At 43.1% G+C, this 21128-nt stretch overlaps 1 protein-coding gene across 5 annotated transcripts in view; it reads left to right on the top strand.

The window, feature by feature from the left end:
* The window catches only part of PTPRC (protein tyrosine phosphatase receptor type C), a 104562-nt gene that overhangs the window by 44648 nt on the left and 38786 nt on the right, over positions 1-21128 (top strand). For 2 of the 5 annotated variants that reach the window (XM_073217197.1, XM_073217196.1), the window contains exons 3-10: positions 4150-4176; positions 7466-7663; positions 11077-11220; positions 11957-12037; positions 12964-12990; positions 14704-14922; positions 16059-16184; positions 17273-17419. In XM_073217197.1, the coding sequence (XP_073073298.1) occupies positions 4150-4176; positions 7466-7663; positions 11077-11220; positions 11957-12037; positions 12964-12990; positions 14704-14922; positions 16059-16184; positions 17273-17419 (969 nt within the window). The remainder of the gene's footprint in view (positions 1-4149; positions 4177-7465; positions 7664-11076; positions 11221-11956; positions 12038-12963; positions 12991-14703; positions 14923-16058; positions 16185-17272; positions 17420-21128) is intronic. The other 3 variants (XM_073217198.1, XM_073217199.1, XM_073217200.1) reach the window with 3 other exon arrangements.

Genomic DNA, 21128 nt, shown 5'->3' with positions numbered 1-21128 from the left:
TGACGAAGGCTTGAAATTTTCTTTCAAAAAGATAAAAGGTTGTGTGTGTGTGTGTGTAATTCTGAATAAAGAAAATGAAATAAAACTTGAGATATACTACAGTATTTTAATGTAGCCTAAAACTAAGTGGGAGAATTTAGAATCAGATTCTGAGATAAAAAGTTGCAAAAGAAAATGCATATTCAACTTGAGAAGCCTTAATGGGATGTAAGCATGAACATAGAAGAAAATTTGTTCGATCTTTAGTTATTGTGTTGTTTTCCATAGATCTTAAATTTTCTTGCATTGAAGATTAAGGGACTTGGGGGAATGCTGAACAAGGCCATGTTTAGACCAGAAATATATAGAAATATTGATACAGATATATAAATATATAGATTCATTTATTATTATTATTTTATTGATTGATATTTTAAAAATAAGTGCTTATTTTTATTTATTTATATATTATATTATTTTATTTTTTATTTTTGTTATTATTGCTACTATTCTATTCTTGAGCCCCAGACACCTCTTCACAGACAAACTAGAGGTCTGTGAGTGGTATCACTTTTGTTTGATGTTATTGTAGTTTATTTGACTTAATGTCAAAATGATACTCTATTTCATTAAACTGATGGACCTCGGATTTTCTGCATTATTAGTACCATACATAGAGCATTCACTCAGCAGTCTATAGTTTCTTTTAGCATTTGTAACACTATTAACCATTTACTTTGTAGTCCAATTCTGATTAAGATTTTTTACCTACTTTATGAGCTTTTAATAAACAACGTTTATGGAACCTAAAACATCTGCTAAGAGAATTTCTACGCTGAAAGCACAGGGGTTAGAGGAGAGGCGGTAGGACAGGTAATGAGAAAAGCAGGTGCAGGTCAAGAGCATGACTCGCAGAGTGTAACAGGCGCAGGGTCAAGCCTGGACGAGCAGGTACTGGCCTCGGGAGCAGAGCCACAGCGCCGGGCTTCTCTGGGCTTCACAGGCTCTCCGTGATGCCTAAGAGAGAAAACAAAAGCCAAGCACTTAGTATAGTGCCTGGCACCCAGTCCTTCTCAATACATATTAGCAATTCATAATAATAAAATATCACGTCTGAATTATTCTTTTAAAAAGATACATCTCTAGAAACTGTCTCCTCCACTTTGGTAATTTACCATGCTTTCCTTCTCAAAGCTTACATTAAAATACTGTATATCACCTATTTCCTTAAAGAAAAACCCAGTTGCTTTTGAACCAGCTGTAATTGAAGTGGTATCTCCGAGACACCGTGTTTGTGTGTGGTCTGAGGGCCGGTCCGCCAGCTGGAAACATCTCTAGCTCAGTTTCTCTCGTCTTCCTGGTCCTGTGTCACAAAAGAAATAGCTGGCTGACTATCCCAGCATTGCTGTTCTTGTTTGCATAATAAGTATGTGATGAATTGTAGTTCCTTTTTATGAAGTGTTCTGTACAATTTGTAGCCACTATTTTGGGGACAATGAACTGATGAATCAGGACAGTAGGGCTCAGTGGTGGTGGCGTCAGTGACGGAGCTGGCGCAGGCGACACCAGGATTCCTCTTTTCTCTGCCTCTCTTTTATCCTCATTGGTGGGTCGGCTTCCGTCCCTCCTGGGAGACATGCGGTCTCTGCCCCATGGGTTGCTACACTTGCTTTTGGCTTTTCGACCAAAGCTGTTGTTTGGGGACCTGTCTGATTTCTCCCTCGCACCGTTGGTCCCCCAAATCAGTCAACAATCATTCCCGCCCACTTACTACATGCAGGACTCTGAGATGCGCAGCTGTGGCTGCCTCCCTCCCTCCCTGCTGATGAGGCAGAAGGCATTTTCATTGTCAGCTGCAATCTAGTACATCTATGACCAAATATCTGTAAATTACCGGATTAAAAGTTTTTCCGGGACAAAAGACCAGGTTTTTTGACACTTGAACCCAGCACCTAATAGCATGCCAGCAGAACCATAAATATTTTCTGAACCCTACTGAATGAGAATTAACTTGTTCAAAGTTCCAGTGAATCAGGCGTTTATATGGAGAAGGGGAATATCAAAATAGTTTCAGGTATTTAAAAGCTCATATATTTCTCAGATAAAGAGGAGAGGTATATTATATGAAATGTGTTCACACACTCAAACTAACTTGCATATTTTGAATGTAGCAATATGCTAATTCTTTACAAACAATTACCATGAAGGTTATTTTTCCTTTCACTTAAAACACAAGAGCAGTTATTTACTGCTATACTGATATCTAACTGTTCATATTCTTTTGCAATTCAAAACAATTCCAAGAACTTAACTTACAAGGAAAGAAAAATATATGGCAGGAGAGGGAAAACTATTAACAGGAAAAACAAATAAAATAAAAATATAAAAATGGTATTTTATATGGATAGAAAGATGAAAGCTGAGCAAAAGAGAGAACAAAATACAAATAATGTAAATCAAAAACAATACTTAATATGAATGATTAAGAAAAATTGGAGAACTATAATGACAAAATAAGAAAATATGTATTTTAATAATTACACACATTCTACATACTATACACAATATATATACAATACAAAAATACGTTTTATTTCAAGAGAAAACCAGGGAATGTCATGGAAGAATATTGGGTCACACCTCTCTGCTGGTAAGAAAATATTTTCAGACCAGTTTGTCTTTGGAAAATAAATTCTCAAGGCTGGAAGGTGATCAGCGCTGCAGATGCGTCCACCCACCTGACGCCGGTCCTTGTCATCAGCGGCCTGTCACTCGGGGGGGGACTTGACCGTGCCTTTAAAGGTCATCCGCTAAGAGTGGATGAGCACACGTCCCACCCACTGCAGACTGACCCTTCCCTCTCGGGGACACCGGCCTCCCCACCTTCCTGCCGAGCCCGGGGACAGTCCGAGGACCCGGGCGGGCCTCATCTCCCTGGATTCCAACCATTTTCTTCTAGAAACACGTGGCCCTCTCCACCCTGCTGACTCCGGTGTCCCTCCTGCAGAGAGGATGAGGTCGCTTCAGTACTTGCCAGTGTCGGGGTTCTAGCCTGGGCCCCCCTATCGTGTAAGCTGGGGGTCCGCCGCCCCGACGGCTGGCCTGTCGCCAGTGCCCAGACGCATGTCCCGAGCCACCCGCCCCCGCGCCCAACACCGCCGCCGGTTCCCGCGGAGCCCAGGGCGCACCCCCGAGTCTGCAGCCCTGCCTGCTGGGCCCCCAGGTTCGCTGACCATTCCCTTTTCACTCCTTCTCCACCTTCCTCGCCTCAAAAGGCTGCGATGCCGTCGTGCCTGCTTCCCATGCGTTTCCTGGGTCATTGGTTCACCCCTGCCTTTTTTCTTTCTTTGGTACATTTTCTTCATGTGGGACATCATCTCTTCCTTTCCCCTGGAGCCTCCTGACTTCCCTGCGCCCAGCTTCCCCTCTGACGGCTTCTTCTTCATCCCGCAGCGCGGCCAGGCCGAGGCCGAGATCCCCTCCCAAGTGGCTGCCCGAAGCTCATGAGATGAACCCCGACTTCCTACTCTGCTAGGACTAGGCTAGCTGCCCTGAATCCTTTAGGTCACCGCTTAAACCTTTCCAAGCAGCACCTCACACCCCCACCAGCCAGCCACCAACCCTGAAGTCCACATTCTGTGACCTCCTATGTGCCTTTATAGCACATTTTGTCTCATGGACCACCACGCTCTAAGGCTTTTTATTTTATTTTATCTGTATCTCACGCTGAACTGAGCTCACAGGGGGTGGGGAATTTCTGTGTTTTGTTCATACTATGTCTCTAAGATGTGACATGATGCTTACCCCATAGTATGTACTCAGTAAATAATCATTACCTAAATAGATGAATGCATTTGGGAAAAAAATTTTCCAAAAGTCCTTCCAAAGTCTTTTGCAAGCTTGAAATTTATTCCAGTAGCTTTATTATTTTTATTTTACCAGAGAATTCAAAACTAATAACATTGTTTTGACACACATGGGCTTTGTAAACATGACATTAAGAGAAGGACTGTAAATTTCATTGAGGTAAAAAGCATTGAAATTTGCCACTTTGTGAATGTCAGCTAACATAGAGATGTGTGTATTTATATATATAAATCTAACTCTTATGTACATGCATATGTATGAAATATGAAGCATTCTAAAAGATGTTTGTTTCCGTTTTTGCAGGGCAAACTACACATGTGTCCAGTACTGGTAAGAATTAATATTTGCATTTTACTTACTTTATTTTTGTTGCAAAGTTTGTATATTTAATGTTGTTAGAATTTTCTATTATTATCTAATGGAATGGTTTCATAAGGAGAAACAATAATTATGGATGATTCTTGACATTCTCTTGTTTTTAATATTCCTGCTTATAAGATATAGTTTGATTACTACCTAAACATACTATTTATATATGTATTGTTGTGTATAAATTATAGATTTTCTTAAACTTGACAGTAAATGACATGGTAGGATTCCATCTCTTTTTAAATGTTAACACTACAAATAAGTTATATCACAAAATTTTATAGGTCAAGAATGGGTTAAGGAATTATCTGAGAAATTGTCATTCTAAATATATATATATATACACGCAGACATATATTCTTTCAAAAGAAAATCTTCGAGCCTATTAAGATATTTTGTAATAATCATTTCCCAATTCTGCTCTCTCACTGAATAGTCTTAAGAAATGTCCTAATCCTGAGATAAATTAAATTTAAGCAATGAATAAATAAATTCTTATATCTACCATATAAAATGAGAGGGACAAGTCAGATTGTATCTCTTAAAAATTAACTACATCACTTAAATGTAATTGAAAATGTATTTTGATTTCCTGATCAATCATACGGCTGGCGGTTATGCATCAAGGCAAGTCTGATTTCATGACTGCAGGGCTCAGTTGTCACTTGAAATGCACATTTAAAATGTTCTGAGAACTGGGTTATTAAAGGAATTATTTTTATAGTTAAATGAAAATTCATTCCGAAGTATGGAAACTAAGAACTATGCAAACAGTAACAGAAAGCACCTGAATCTGCAAAGGAGTGTATTCTCTTATGTTTTAAAAGATATGGTATTAGAATTGTATAGTTTTGTAATATGGCAGTGAGGTCTTATAAACCGTACGGAAGTCAATAATGCCTCGCGGACTAGGGTGGGTTTATGCCACGTCTTCACGTGGGACTTAGCATCTCTACCTTTCATAGGAAAGTTCATCTCAACCCTACAACCTGCTTCTTTTTACAGGAGGGGAATGGGACTGGGGTGGAATGGGGAGTGAATGTTTAAAATGGTAACTGACTCATCACCTTGTCGAGAGCGTGTCCACATCTCTGCACTGACTCTCTTATAAGGAGCCTCCAAATGATGAAACCAGGTAAGTCCAGACAGTGACCCTCACTGAGGACACAAACGTCTCTCCCAGACATGGGGCCAGCGAGAGCGTCATCAATGGAAACTCAAAGCACCTCTGCGGCAAGAGCGCGAGGACAGTGCATGTCAGCACCTGAAGCATGTTTTCTAATCCTAAATAAAATATTACTTATTAAACTAGGGAACGTGCGCTGAGCTTAAGATGTATGCAAGGATATTAAGGCTTCTAGACAGGAGGGTGATCCTCCCAACACCTGTTCTCCGCACGCCCTGGACTGAAGTCGTTTGACTCCAGGTCACCCCCAGGAACGCCCCTCCGCAGGCGGGACAGGGCTGTCCTGGCGGGAGCTCAGAGTGATTTTCCTCCAGTCTCTTTGTAATTCGAGTCTAACAAAAGACTGGGGGTGCTGATAAAGGAAAGATGCTTCAAGATTTCTTTCAGAGCAAAAGGGGTCATTGAAAATCTGCCAACACCAAACTTCAGTTTTTTTTAGTTAACCTGAAAACAGCAAGCTAATGATTGGCCATCTGTAACAGTGAAAGTGAATTAATGCTACTGGACAGAACTTTAAGCGCCTCCCTCCTCCCTCCCTGCCTGTCGTCCTTCCTTGCTCTGGCGCTGCTCCCCTCCCCCTGCCCTGTTTCCTGCAGCATCGAGCAGGTGAGAGAAGGTGAAGGTAGAGGATGGTTTCACGCAGAAGACGGAAAGCGGCTCCTTGCCTTTTACGTGGTTGGGTGTGTTTCTATGTAATTATCAGTTGGTTAGTAAACATATTTATTTGTGAGTTATTAGGTTATGAAATTCCAGAGGTTGAAGTTCTTCCTTGGAAAATAACACAGAACAACCGCACTATCACCTTGGATTTCTGCAGTCACGTAGCAGTCGGGCAGTGTTCCATGTGCCCTGCACGGGGCATCTCCCCATGGCTTGCTTAGATGGTTTTTATCTGTATTTAGTGAAAGTTGGTTTCCATTTACCTTTGGCACAAATGAATGAAGCTGGGACTGTGTCACTCCTGCCCCCTTTCTAGGTCCTTACATTCTCGCCTTCGCCATTTTCATGCTGTTCCTTCTTACCCAGTCCGGTCGGACTGAATTTGTAAAATACGCCTACAATGTAACACAATTTTTCGCTAAGTATTGAAAACACAAATTTTGCTATTGACAGAAATGAATCACGTTAAATATAGAAAATGGAGACATTTTCAATTTCTGGATAATCCCAATATCCAGAGACCACAGTGGGGTGTTTTTTTTTTTTTAAGATACAAATTTGGTGTATTCTCCCCATTCTTTTGTAAAGAATTACAGTTTCTCAGTAGGAGAGCACAAAAAACCCTGAAAGTCCTTTAATACGTGGTGGTGCTCCACCTCGCAGGAGGCGTTCGCCCTTTGTGAGCTCCTGTCAGCTCGGCATGTTCCTGTTTCACCAGCACCTTGTCCCATTTTTCTTCTCTAAAGTGAATTCAAACTGTGGAAAATGATATTTCAGTGTATCTCAAATCGTGTTTCTTTTGAAAACACATTTTTGTAGACTGGGTCATTTTTGAAATTTGTTTTCCAGTCTTTGCTTTGCTTGGATTTGAGTTATTAAAAGAAAAATTCAGTGTATATCTAGAACTTTAATCTTTTTTTACTGTTGGAACCCTAGCCTTCCTAGCAATCTACTCCCAACTTCATCTACCTCTATTTTTTTCTTCATTGATAAGTCTTTTACAATCTCTTTTAATCCTCTTTATACATTGTGCTTCATTCTTCTGAACCCATTTGCTTTGGGTGGTTGAGAACCCAGCAGGCAGAGGGCAGGGAATAGCTGTTTTCAACTTCGTTTCTCTATTTTTATCTTTAGTCACAATTCTACAGCTTGTTTTATAACTAAGTCTAGACAGTATGTCTACACGTCTATAGGCATCTGTATTTTATCCATGCATGGGTATGTACATAATATGTCTGTATGTATATGCACTTACAAATATTCACATACACACTATATACAGGCAAATACTATCCATCATATCTGTATGGTGTGTATAGGGAGTTAATAAACTCAGATGAGTATACGTTTCAGGAGATGATTCACATATTTATGTTTTCCTTCTGTCTCCCATGAATGTAACAGGGCTGAATGGAAAAGAAAAGTCCAGTACTGCACCTCCAGATGGCCCCTTACCTGCTCACACCACTGCATCCTCACCCACAAGCACCTCTGAAAGAGGAAATGACTCCTCAGAGACCACGTCTCCTCTTACCCCAGACATTACTTCCACCGAAGTGTCCCTGAGCTCTTTGGAAAACGCTAGTATTGCTGATGCAACAGGTTGGCACAGAGAGGTTCACTGATGTGGGGTTGGGGAAATGTGTCTCTCTTTTGTTTTGAATTCTTAAGTTACCAGAACAATTTTTCTTTATACTTTGTTAGAGTTTCTGTATATGTGATTGCATCCTGGCATATGAAACATAGGACAGCTAGGTGCTGTGAAATACTGGGCGACTGACGTCATGGATGCTGGTTGTCAGGGAGATGGGGTGGGGAGAAGGGGCGCCCCCTAACTAACGCCAGGGAGCCCGTCTCCCCACTCCCCTCTGGTGGGCACACTCTGCCCCCTTTTGCGGCTCCGGCCACCGTGCTGCTCTGCGGCCCTGACAGGTCAGATCGCCCTGCTGCAGGACTCCGCCCCGCTGGCCCCCCCTGGCTGTCCCCCCAAAGTGCTCTTCCTTCGTTTCATTCCAGATTCTCAATATCAGAAGGTTATTGGAGACACAGACAATTTATGTTTTAGAAAAGCCACACTGAAGAGTGATGATCCAGCTTTGCTATCTGGACTTCCTCCAGGGATATTCGCGGGGTTTTTCTCAGTTGGGTAGTCAAGGCTGTGAGCGCTGGTGGTAGAATTCAAGGTCGCGGGGCCTTCGCAGCAAACCATCAGAGTGACGTGGGGGCTGCTTTTCCCAAAAGAAGACCACCAGGGCTCCTCAGAATCCCAGCACATCACTGACTCACTCACCCTGTTGAACATTAGTTCAGGACTCGGCACATGAGTTGCAAAACATCGATATGCAAGTGTGTGTGTGTATAATGTACTTTATATACACTTTACACACACACAATGAAATTATTATCTCCCCAAATCCTACTCTCTAAAGATGGAATTTTAACCATGGTGGTAGATCGTCCAGACTCCGGGCATTTGACTCGGCGAGCGGGTGAGGGCATGCAAACATGTCCCCACTTATTTCTCAACACTAGGTATTTTCAGTCTTTTTAAATGTTGCCAGTATAATAGTTAAAAATATTTCATTCTGATTTCCATTTTCTAAGATTTGCCATAATGCAGATCCCATTTGCATATACCTTCGGGCCCTCGTATGACTTGGGTAGGTGTCTGTGACTGTCTAGCCCATTTTGCTGTTTCTCCCTGTCTGTGTGGTTTGTAAGAGACCCTTGCAGACTGGGGGATCCTCTCCCTGCCCTGCCTCCCGAGGGAGGTCCGGCCTTCAGTGTGCGGGGCTGATGCGGAATCGGAGGCTCAGAGGGGCCGGAGGGCCCCGCGCAGAGGGCAGGTGGAGAGGGCGCGGCACGCAGCCCCCACGGCGGGGAGGGCGCCGAGGAATCGTGACCACAGTTACATTGCATTTTCAAAAACTGGAAAAAATACTTGATGCTCATATTCCCAAACGCCAAGACTCACTCTCTCCAGCGTCTCTGTCCATCATTCCAGCGCAAAACGTCCCTCCCCTGCCTTCCGAGGTCAGCGGCTGCATCACGTCCCGACGCCGTTTTCAGCCGGGGAGGGACGCGTGTTCCCGGCCGGGGAACCGCATGCCCGCGCCGACCGAGCGGGAGCAGGCAGCGTGCAGGTCGGACGGGCAGCTGGACTCGCTGCTGCGTGCAGGTGCTCAGACCGTTCCTGGGCGTCAGATGACAGCAGGCGAGCCACAGACCAGACCCCACACGCGGCCCGAGGACCGCCCCGCCCCCCCCGCCGTCCGTCCCTGCTGCCTGGGAACCTTGTGCGGAGATCTGGAGATTCCAAGCTGTGGACGGCCGGGGCTGTAAAGGGACCGAGGGCGGCAGGCCTGCGGGGCCCATCGCTGCCTGAACCCGTCTGCTTTGCTCCGCCACTGGATTCTTCCTCTCAGTGCGGCTAATTCCACCGATTAAAATCTATTAGGATTAATTCATCTGATTATGATCGGAGATGCCACTGCCAAGCCGTCGCTGAGGTCACCCACACGAGGGGAAAGTAGTTTTCGTAGGAGGAGAAGGTTGGGAATTTGGAGAGGGTGGGGGGACCTCGGCGGAGCGAGAGCACGAGGGGCTCTGGGACAGGCGAGGAGGACAGGCCCGTGGAAGGGGGAGCAGAAGAGAACGCAGGAGAAGGCCAGAGACAGGCCTCACTGGGCTCAAGGCTTCGCAGAGGCCGGTTCTGTCCTCTACATGCTTTTTAAAGGAAAAGGATAAACCTTGCGGCTCCCTCCTTGTTCTGTCGGACCCCTCCTCTGACGATCTGGTACTAAGACCTGGGGTTCATGTCATTCATTCTGTTCTATGGTTCAGTTCAATTTGAGCTGAGAACCTCAGAATTTTGGAAGATGCAGCTTCACTTCTAAGGGATGCGTGTGAAGTTCGGATGGTACCCAGTTGGTAACTGGAGGATGCTGGCATCAAAGCTGTATCCGGAGTGTGCATGCGTGTTGTCACCAGGCTGAACCACCAAGGATCTCTCTGCAAACAGAAGATGTATCTCATATCACCAAACCGATGACCCCAGGGACCCCCACAGACAAGCTCAAACGGGGCCAGTGTGTATTTCTCTTGCTTTGGCCATGGCAACGAGCATAGTGCTAGTGGTCTAGTAGGCACCCAGTTAAGACACCTTGATTGCTCGTGCTGTGATTCTGGGTGGGACCTCTGGGGGAAGTGGTAACATGCATTAGATGCTTTGGAGCTTGACAATGAAAAGTCCCAACCAAACCTGATGTGTGCAGTTTCTTCAGCTACCACGCTTGATTCTGTACCACTTAGTCCCGATGTGATTGTAAAGTAAGGGAATGATGTCGGTGTCACATGGAAGTGCTTCGGTTCTAAATCAGTTTGATTTTTCCTGGCAAGCAGATTCTACACAGTGAAAGTAGAATTGGAAAAAACTTCAGCTGGAAAGGAAGAAGAATGCTGAGCCCAGCAGCTGTGCCAGCAGGAGCCCATTCAGCTCTATTTTAAGAAAACTAGAACTAAGCAGCTGCCCCCAGGGTTTTCTCCCCAGAGAGGCCCACCGCATGGGACACTCAGCACGTGGCAGGTCGCACTTCCTCCTGTGCCAAGAACGCTGCCTGTACACGCAGAGCTCTGCTTCCACCCGCGCGGGCAGTCTCAGCACCGCAAACCAGCTCCCCGCGGTATCACCTTGGGCATTCCCAGTACCACCCGAGGCGGCCCTCGGCAAGGAGGCCCAGCCACCCTGGGCTGTCGGGGCTATCTTCTCAGGTCTCAAATGCTTTTTAAGTCTGTGCTCTGATTACAAAGCTGCATAGGTTTTGAGCTGTCTGCCTTAAACCAATCTCTCCGTGAACCTTGCTGTGTTCTGTCTGGCTTGGCAGAGCACACGCATGGTGGAACAGCAGAGGTGTGGAGCAGCAACCTTAGCTCGCTCCCCTGTGCATGCTGGCTGGCTGGTCGTTGCCCTCGCGTGCACCGGTGGGTGACGGCGCTGATGGCTTTTCTGGTTGCAGGTGTTCCGGAAGAGAGGACTCCACTCAGCACCTTGCTCGCAGACACAGCTTCCACACCGGTAGCCCCCCTCAGCCCTGCACACACCAGCTCTGCTGCTTCACCTTCACGCACCCCCAGCACCCCCAGCACCGCCAACTCCTCAGGTTTGACTATGAAGCTTCAGGCGCCTCGGGTTACAGATAAGGAAATGGAAACTGAAAGTTCAAGGCAGCAATTTTATTTCACACCAACTATTATTTGCACATTTCCTGTTTTACACATTTTCACAGATTGATACTAAGTTATGCAAAAGAAACGTACCAGTGAGCTTTTTCTGGGCATATTTCATTGTAGCATGCAGATTGCAGAAGTTCATGGCGAAGGGGAAAGGTAATAGACGTTGACGTCATATAGCCCTGGGATCGAATCCAGCCTCCTTAGCTTTCTAGCTGACATTCGCACAAGTCACTCATAACTGCTGTGCATCTGTTTCCCTTCTGTAAAAATGGAATAATCATTTCACGGGACTGATCTGAGTGTTAAAAAGAGTAAGTAGCATCCTTTCCACAGTTAAAGTGAGGAGACTTGTAGTTGGAAGAGAAGGAGCAGGCTGGGGGTGACTGCACAGTGGGTAAGGATTCCACCGAGGAATGCACAGTTTTCTCTGAACTTGTACAACACCAAGCTCAGACCATTTGAACTGTTAGTCATCTTTGTAGATCATTAGTTTATTTGTAGATAAATCTTTGATTCTTATTTTAAAAACAAGCAAGTGTCAATTCAAATGAGGGCTCCTACTGCAAAGGCTGGGTCAGGGAATCACCGTTGCTCAGGGGTGTTCCCTGGCCTTTCAGTATGAGGAGGTCATTAACTTCTACTCTTCTGTTCATTTCTTTGCAGATCTGAGCCTTCCCACCCCTGCATCACCCACTCTGAGCCTTGCAGCCGGCACTCTCCTCACAGACACCCCCACAACAATAGGTGACAACCTTACCCCCAGTCATGCAGCCACACCAGCGCCCCGAGCCAGGGCTGTGCTCACAGAAGGGTCTCTGTTCACTTCATCCCGGGCTCCTTTCTTTGAGGGGTTCGATGGCGTGTTCTAGCCGTGAAGGCCATGGAACGGCCGTCAGCCAAAAAGGCTGAGACAGGCAGCGCAGCAGCTGGGATGAGGGCCCAGCGCTGGGGCGGTGGCCTGTCGTGTCGCTGCAGTCACATGCCCCAGGAGTCGTGTGCTGCAGGGAGACACGTAGAGAAATGATCAAATATACTAGAACATATTCCTCTAAGAGCGGGTTTAGGTCTCAGTATGAAGAACAACAGTTGTGCCAAGTGGACTATGCATTCCGAGGGGTGAGAGGCAGACAGGTGCTCCCAGGGATCCCGTTCTTCAGGGAGACAGGCTCACTGAGATACACCTCAGTTTGTGCAGAGAGTGACCTGTCACCCCGGGTCTAGAATGTGTGCGAAGAGCTTACAGGTGCCACAGGAGAGTGAAGTGGCCCTTGCCATGTTCTGTTTTTGTTTTAAACAGAACTCTAAAGGGTATAATCATTTCAACTACTTTGAGAGGAATCGAGGGCATATGGGCCTTTAAAATGTTTTTGGCTTCATAACCAGATGTGTGCCCCAAAAGTCCTAATATGATTATGATCACAATCATGTTTATTGGATAAATTCATGAAAGTGGCTTGAAGCACTAGCTCATTAGTGTATAATATTTGGAGTTTTGCGATTAAAACACTGTACTAGGTACTGTACATCCTGCATTATCTGATAACCCAACTCTATGAATATTACAGTTTCTGAAATTGAAACATTGTAAACTCCCATTCCTAAAGTGACTATCGCAGAGATACTCTAAAATGAAGTTTTTTTAATTTGCATACTCTTTTCTTCCTTTACAGCTCCTACTACACCTAAGCAATCGTGTGGTAAGTCTGTTTATACCTACAGGCCGCACATATCATTGTAGAATAGCGCTTAATTATTTCTGAGCTGCCATCACCCACCACCGAGCTAAAGTTACTAGTTTTATTTTCTCACCAATGATAAGCTCCAAAATCTGAAGAGCCTGTGTCCTTCAGGGCCAAGGAGCTTCGATATCATATTCAGACCCAGTTTTGAGTGCCCAGATCAATGGTTGCTAGCTGAACAACTTTGGTGAGACCACTTAAGTTTGGGTATTTATGAAATGGAATAATAGCAAGTTCATTTGGGGTGGGGGCAGAGGCAGGGATTCTGTGAAATGACGAATGTAAATGTGGATAAGACCTCAAGGCTTCTCAAGAAGAAAATGATCTGCTTCTGTCCCTCTTGTTCTCTGTCTGTCTCTGTCTGTCTCTGTCTCTCTGTCTCGCCAAGTTCAGCTCAAAGCAGAAGCTTGAGACAGTTTGCAGCCATCCCGCCCCCATCTTCCTCCTGCCCTGTGGGGGGAGCAGAGTCCCTGCTCACGCCCGGGCTCTCTATCCGGATGTTTCTGATCCTCACGGCTGAAGTGCCTGCCTTCAGAGGCTCTCTGTATGTTTTCTGTGAAGATGCGAGTCCGAACGTCTCCTTGGTCGGTGTGACTCCTTGGGATCAGGTTCCTGCCTTGTCGCTTCTTCGTGCTCTTTCCTTAAGGAACACGGAGCCACTCCGTCTCTCCAGCGCGCCGTGTTTCCTCCCGTCCTGCGCTCCTTCTGCTCGCCTGGAAGCGTCCTCTGACCGAAGCTCCGCCCCATCTGCACCCACTCCCATCTGCCGCGCCCATGTTTGTCTGTCCTGCTCAGTTTTAAAGTGCGCACTGAGCCACCTCCTCCGGGAAGCCTCTCCTATCCCTGCAGTCTGAGTGGATTTCTCTCCCTCTTTACTCCCGTATTATTTTGTGCATAATCTTCTTTTAGGTGTTTACATGTCTTCTGATATTCGTGCCAGTATCTGGCTCCACTTCCCACTTCTAAAAGCTGATCATTTGTATTCCTAGGCTTGGGACAGTGTCTTAAACATAAAAAGGGCTTAATGATTTTTGTTGGGTTAAAAGATGAGTGATTAATATTTCTTGAAAAGATATTATTACCAATCAACGGGATTTGTTTAAACAAATGTGAAACTGTGAGATGATGCTAAGAAAAGAGCTTAGGATAGTAATAAAATCACTGTCAATGATTCTATATAAGTAAAGGAATAATGAGGCCTGTGGTCTCTACATGATTAATGTGTCATGAATTTGCAGAAACACATAATCAAGAACTACATTTTAGAAAGCAAGGGAAGTTCTAGACCAAGAAGAAGAAATTTCAGGGGTGTCCTTCGTTTGTACATCCATTCAACAAATGGCTCAGACTAGGGAGCGTCCACTAGGGACGAGCTGTGTGCAGAGACCTGGAGTTGTGGCGATGAGCAGAGGAGACTGGACTGTTTTCACAGGACACGTACGCAGTCCAGTTAGGGAGACAGACATTAACCCAGTGATCACCCAGATATGAGCATCTGCACTGCAGACCTGAGCAGGGAGAGGAGATAAAGGGAATCGGGAAAGAGTGATCTGGCGGCACCTTCTCTCCACGCTCCTGTGGATATCTTGTTAATGATCGGATGTTTTTGAAAGTTTATTCATTCTGAAAAATAAAAATGAGAAACCTCACTGTTCTGTTATTTTCTTTCAGCTGACAAATTCACAGAAATCTCTGTGGACTATGAGTATGACTATGAAGATAAGTCCTATAGAGCCAGACTGAATGCCAAGGACAACGTGAACTGCACAAACGCCGCATGTGTGAAGAATGTGCTCCGCAACCTGACAGAATGCGAACATAAGCACATTACTATATACAACAACTTATGTGCTGAACCATACAAGAATGTGATGTTGGATGTACCACCAGGTAAGGGCAGTTTGATTTCTAGTTGTATATTCACAAAAACGGTACACTACCCAAGGGTGGGCTGTTCTAGGTCCCAGATGTCCGTCAGGTGCGAGAGCCCGGCTGAGGGGAAGGCGGCGTGTGAGGAGGGGCAGGGGGCGGCCTTCCGCCCTCCCAACTCGCTGAGAACCGTAAACTCGCCTGAACCTTCTGGTTTTAGCCCTCTGCCCTCTCTCCACCTCTTTTGCAGGGTGGTTCGTGAAGATCATGTACAGTTTATCCTGCGGAGACATAATTATCCACGAGCTTTCTTACTTCTTCTCTACTTAAGTCATTAGCTATATATGTGCACATGTTTATCCTTTTAAATACAAGTATGTCTGGAATATACTGGGGAAAATCACAAAGTCAAGGTGTGATGTCTGTGGAAAGAACATTTTTTCATAAAAAAAATAAAAAAGACAGTTGTAGTTACATTAATGGGATCTGGGTGGTTTTGCCAGCTCAGCAACTACCTGGGGAGAGGTGGGGCCAGGGCAGCGCGCGACGCCACAGAAACATGTCCTCCTGGGTGCCCTTTGGGAAAGGGACTCAGGGACTGTGAATTTGTCAACTCTCTCACATAATTTAATCATTAAAGATCATTGATCAATTTATTTATTAACATTTAACTAGGTTAAAATCTGATGTTTTTTTGAAAAATGCCATTTAGTTTATTCATTTTCTCAAAAAATTACAGAAACAAATTATCTATTAGAAAAGGAAAATGACAGTATAAAAAATTGCATTCCCTAAGAAAGAAGCTCCCATATTCTGTGTCATAATCATTCAATGAAAAATTAAAGAACGAATGAAAACATTGAAGATAGGAATAAGAAAACAAATGGGAGTGCTTTAAAATATGCAAAGAAAAATGCAATTTTATTTAGACATTTGCTTGGGTGCCATTTTTTAAAAGATAAATTCTAAATGAAATGCTACTCAAATATGATGTTAAAAAAAGAATGAACCAAATAATCAAGAAATGCAAAACCCTTATTAGACTCATTCAAGAGGAATCTAAGTCTGAATCGTGAATCATTTCAGTGACTGTAATTGAGCACACGGTACACAATATAAAATGGTGATCATCTGTTTCTGTATCTTCTTCTTGACAGATCCTAACAAATTTCGGTTGACTAACTGTACACTGGATGAAAAAGCAAATACTTCTATTTGTTTAAAGTGGGTGGAAGAGGGCTTCAGTTGTAAAAGGAGTAAAATCACATACAAGTTTAAATGTGGTAAGTAGATAGCATCAGCGAGAGACTTTGGGAGGTGGAAAGTTGTCCTAGACACCATCTAATTCCGTCACACACACACCCCTTTCTCTGTCTGTACCTTGCCTCCCAGGCTTCCCCCAGGACCCCCGCCCCCCTTTCTTTCCTTCTCTCTCTCTCTGGTCTGTGACACGATTGGAGTCGAACCATCGCGTTCCCTATGCCACTCAAATTCACAGGAGACAAATACTCCCCTTGAAGAATCATCTTTGAAATATTAAAAGTGATTTTACGAGAATTTTCTTGGCGACTGTTATACACAAGGCTTGTTGAAGAGATTATCTGAGAAGGGTGTCACACACGTAGTATGAGGGTGAAAGAAAAACAGATGTAAGATGGAGTGATTCAGAATGTCCGCGGTCAGCTCTCCACCAACACAATTCATAAACAACTCTGAGAACAATTTAGGTGGGAGAAAAGTAGAAATCAAGTAGTAAGTCCTGCTAGGAATATGTTTGGGTTCCTAGGGCAGGAGGCTTTCTTTTAAGCATTAGTGAGTTAATGATTTCTTACTTCTTTTTATTTGAATTACTGAGGTGGAATCGCCCTCCTGGCATGAAGCCATCTGCTAGGCCATACTTGGCAAGACAGACAGACAGACAGACACACACACACACACGCACACAGGACAGAGCACAGCACCTTTTCCTCCTTATGGGAAAGATGCACGGCTGTGATATGAACAGTATGAGGGGCACAAGAGCAAGCCCATGATGGACTGGTGACCAGACAGAGATGTGTCCAGAATATCTGTGAGGCAGAGGCCGACTCAGGTGCACCCTCTGCTTCTGGACAGAGAGCAGTAACTGACGCCTCATTCCCTCAGTCAAAGGCACTCTCAAATTTAGTATCCTCCCTAATTCTTTCTTTAAAATTGACTGTTTCAAAATCATGCATTATTATAGCAGTTTTCAAGATCTTTTGCTTATTATTTTGACTATTTGCCTAAGTTTTTAATCTAATATGTATGTTAAATACATATAGACATGAATTCTAAAAAGATTAAGTATGATATCCTGTATTAACATACTCACATGTGATGCTCCTTTCAGGTAATATGAGCACTAATTCCTCTGATGCCGGAAAGGTTGAATTTGAAAACCTTCATCCCAAAACTAATTACAGTTGTGTTTCAGAAATACTTTATAACCACCATAGATTTAATAGCCAAGAAATAATTATTGAAACAGATTTTGGAGGTAAGTGTGTTATTTTACATCTATATGTAAAATTTCTCCTCTTTTCATATTCTTATGATTCTTTAAGAATCACAGAAAAATGTTAGGGATTTGTAGAAAGGGTTTCAGATAATGGATTGGTATCAGTTTTTAAAGTAGAATTCTGAAATAAATGACAGAGGATCCAAGCCTTGCACAAATGTGTGTGTGTGTGTGTGTGTGTGTGTGAACTAGAGGCTGCTGTGAGGTTGTGGTGTACACAAAACTCTGAGATTCATGACCCGTTTTGTTCTCTCATGTCCCATTCCCTCCTGTAGCATTGTTCCCTTGGTGGTGTCCTGATGCACCTTCCCCGTATCAAATCCTGCCTCTGACAGAAGTGAGCACATAAGCCAATAAAAATACAGTGTTAAATCTAAGCATTGGTAACAAATGATTATTATTATTAAATTACTATTACTAAAACACTGGCATTATAAATAATAGAAAGACTATAATAACTAATAACAAATTGGAAAATAAAATTCTGGAAAATAATAGCATTTGGGAGAAGGAACAGAGTAGGAAGGCGGAAAGCACCAAGATTCCACTCTGATTCAGGGCAGGTACAGAGGTTCCAGCTGGATTTAAGGTTCTGCTAGAAAAATATTGTTATTATATGTAATAATTTATGAGTAGCCACTGAAAAAATAAGAAAGAGATAGATGGGATTGCCTGTAAGCAATGCCTATAAGTAATAAAAGCAAGTTATAGAATTAAAAAAATCCACATGTTAGAGGAGGAAGATGAGAAAGAGGAAGGAGAGGAGGTGTGGGGGAGGGAGAGGGACAGAGAGAAAGGAAGTTAGAAGCGGGAGAGGAGGAGGCAGGGGCACAGGGGTGGGCAGGAGGGGAGACGAGATGCCAGGCAGAAACAGTAGGTAAGACAGCAGAGACACACAAAAGCCGCTATAAATATGAACGGCCTAAATTCGCCTTTGAAACACAGCTACTCAGATTTCAATAAAGTATAGATGTATTTGGGGGAATTTGGTAGCCTTAAGGAAGATCCACGATATTGTAGGGGAAAATTTATCACTTTCCTATACATCAAATGAAAATCAGTGGAGAGTGCTTATCAAAAAACAAGAAACAAACGCAAAAGTAACAGAAGGGAGAAAAATAAAAATTCAGAGTAAAAATTATTGAAAGAGAACAAACAAAAATACTAAGAATTTATTAACACATTTAAATAATTGTTTTTGAAAGGAATAAAAATTAGGCCTCTGACAAGACAATCCTTCCCCATGGATGAAAATCAAAACTACAAATACAGTATAAACTTTACAGGTTATAAAGCAACTTTGCATCAAATATGAGAAATCAGATAAAATGGATGATTTTCTAGGGCATATGAATTGCAGATGTTTATCTAGGTAGTATTATAAAATAGGAACTAAAATATGGTACAATGTCTGTCAATACACTTTACACTCACTGTCTACTTATCTTACCTGCCCAACAATGCGATACCACCGCACACATAGTAGAATGTCCAGAACGCAGAACAGTCGCAATACCAAACATTGGCAAAGATGTGGGGCAACGGCAACTCCACTCACTGCTGGTAGGAATGCAAAATGGTGCAGCCACTGTGGAAGACACGGTGACAGTCCCTACAAGTCTAAACGTACTTTTGCCATAGAACACATCCCTCACACTCCTTGCATGATTTACTCAAAAGAGTCAAAAACTTACATCCAACAAAAACTTGCACACGCATGCTTATGGCAGCTTTATTCATAACGGCCAAAACTTGGAAGCAACTGAGATGTCCTTCCACAGGCGAACGGATAAACAGTAGTATATCCACATAATGGAACATTATTCAACACTAAAAAGAAATGAGCTACCAAGCCATGAAAAGACATGGACAAACCTTAAATAGATATTACTAAGTCAAAGAATAGCCCATATGAAAAGGCTACGAACTGCATGGTTCCAACTATATGATATTCTGGAAAAGGCAAAACTCTGCAAACAGTGAAAAGATCAATGGTTGCCAGGGTTGGAGGGGAGGAAGGGATGGATAGGAAGAACACAGAGGATTTTTAGGGCTGTGAAAGTATTCTGTATGATAATGTAATAATGGATACATGTCATATGATATATTTGCCCAAACCCATAGAATGTATAACACCAGGAGTGAATCCCGGTGTGAACTATGAAGACTGGGTGATAATGACGTGTGAATGTAGGTTCATCACTTGTAACAAACGGACCATTCTGGTGCAGATGGTGGTCATTGGGGCAGCTATATGTGTGTGAGGGCAGGAGCTGTACCAGATATCTCTTTACCTTCCCCTCAATTTTGCAGGGAACCTAAAAAGTGCTCTAAAAATGTAAGGTTTTGATTAAAAAATATATTAAGATTTATCCCAGTAATGCATAATCCTTCAGACTTAGAAAAATAACAATTGAAGCATTTTACATATTATTTCATTCAGGAAAGAGGGAGGATTTTTGCAAGACCATTGTGAGATAAACCATGTTGCTAAAAAAAAAATGTTTAAATTCACCTACTAAATGATTCTCATTTAAATTGTACAATTCAGTGGTTTTTAATATTTGAGTTGTACAATCATCACCAGAACCAACTTTAGAACATTTCATTACACCAGAAGAAACCCCTTGTTTGTTAGCAGAAACTTCCCACTTCCTTCCTACCCCTTATACCTAGGCAATCACCAGTCTCCTTTCTGATTTGATGAATTTGCCCATTCTGGGCATTTCATATAAATGGAATCATAACTATGTGACTGGCTTGTTTCACTGAGCCGAATGTTTTCATGTCGCATCCCTATTGAAACATGTATCAATACTTGTTTCTTTATGGCCTAATAATATTCCACTTTATGGATACACCTTTTTTGTTTGTTCCTTCATCATTTAAGTGATATTAAGGTTGTTTCCACTTTTTGGCTATTATGAATAATACTGCTATGAACATTCAGGTATAGGTTTTTAAGTGGGCATATGTTTTCATATCTCTTGTGTTTACACCTATGATTGGAATTTTGGGGTCATATGACAACTTTATGTTTTGCATTTTAAATAATTGCCTATCTGTTGTCCAAAGTGGATTTCATCATTTTACAGTCCCAACAGCCATGTGTGGGAGTTCAAATTTCTCCACATCTTCACCAATTCTCATTATTGTCTGTCTTTTTTATTAGTCATCTCACTGGGTGCGATGTGGCATCTCATTGTGATCTGGGTTAATGAGTAATGATTTGGGGCATAGCTTCAGATGTTTTCATCATTTGTATATTTTTATCTGTTAACATTACTATGATGTGCTATGGGGCTCCAACTTCATTCTTTTGATACAGCTATCCAGTCGTTCTAGAACCATTCACTGAAAAGACGATTACTTCCTCATTGAATGTTCTTGCCACCTTGTCAAAACTTAATTAACCATAAATATGGGCCTATTTCTGTACTCTTGGTTCAGCTCCCGTTAGTCTGCATTACCTATCTGTATGCCAATACCACACCGTTAATTATTTTTGCTTTGTATGAGTTTTGAAATCAGAAAGTGAGTCATCCTTCAACTGTCTTCTTCTTCAAGATTGTATTGGACATCTGATAGGTCCCTTGAAATTCCATGTGAATTTTAGGATTGACTTGTCAATTTCTACAAAGTCAACTAGGATTCTGACAGGGGTTGTGCTGAATCTGTAGATCCATTA

The sequence above is a fragment of the Manis javanica genome, chromosome 11 (genome assembly GCF_040802235.1).
Source record: "Manis javanica isolate MJ-LG chromosome 11, MJ_LKY, whole genome shotgun sequence".
In the NCBI taxonomy this organism is placed as follows: domain Eukaryota; kingdom Metazoa; phylum Chordata; class Mammalia; order Pholidota; family Manidae; genus Manis; species Manis javanica.
Note: the sequence above shows the minus strand (reverse complement) of the source record. Positions and strands in the feature narration are given on the sequence as shown.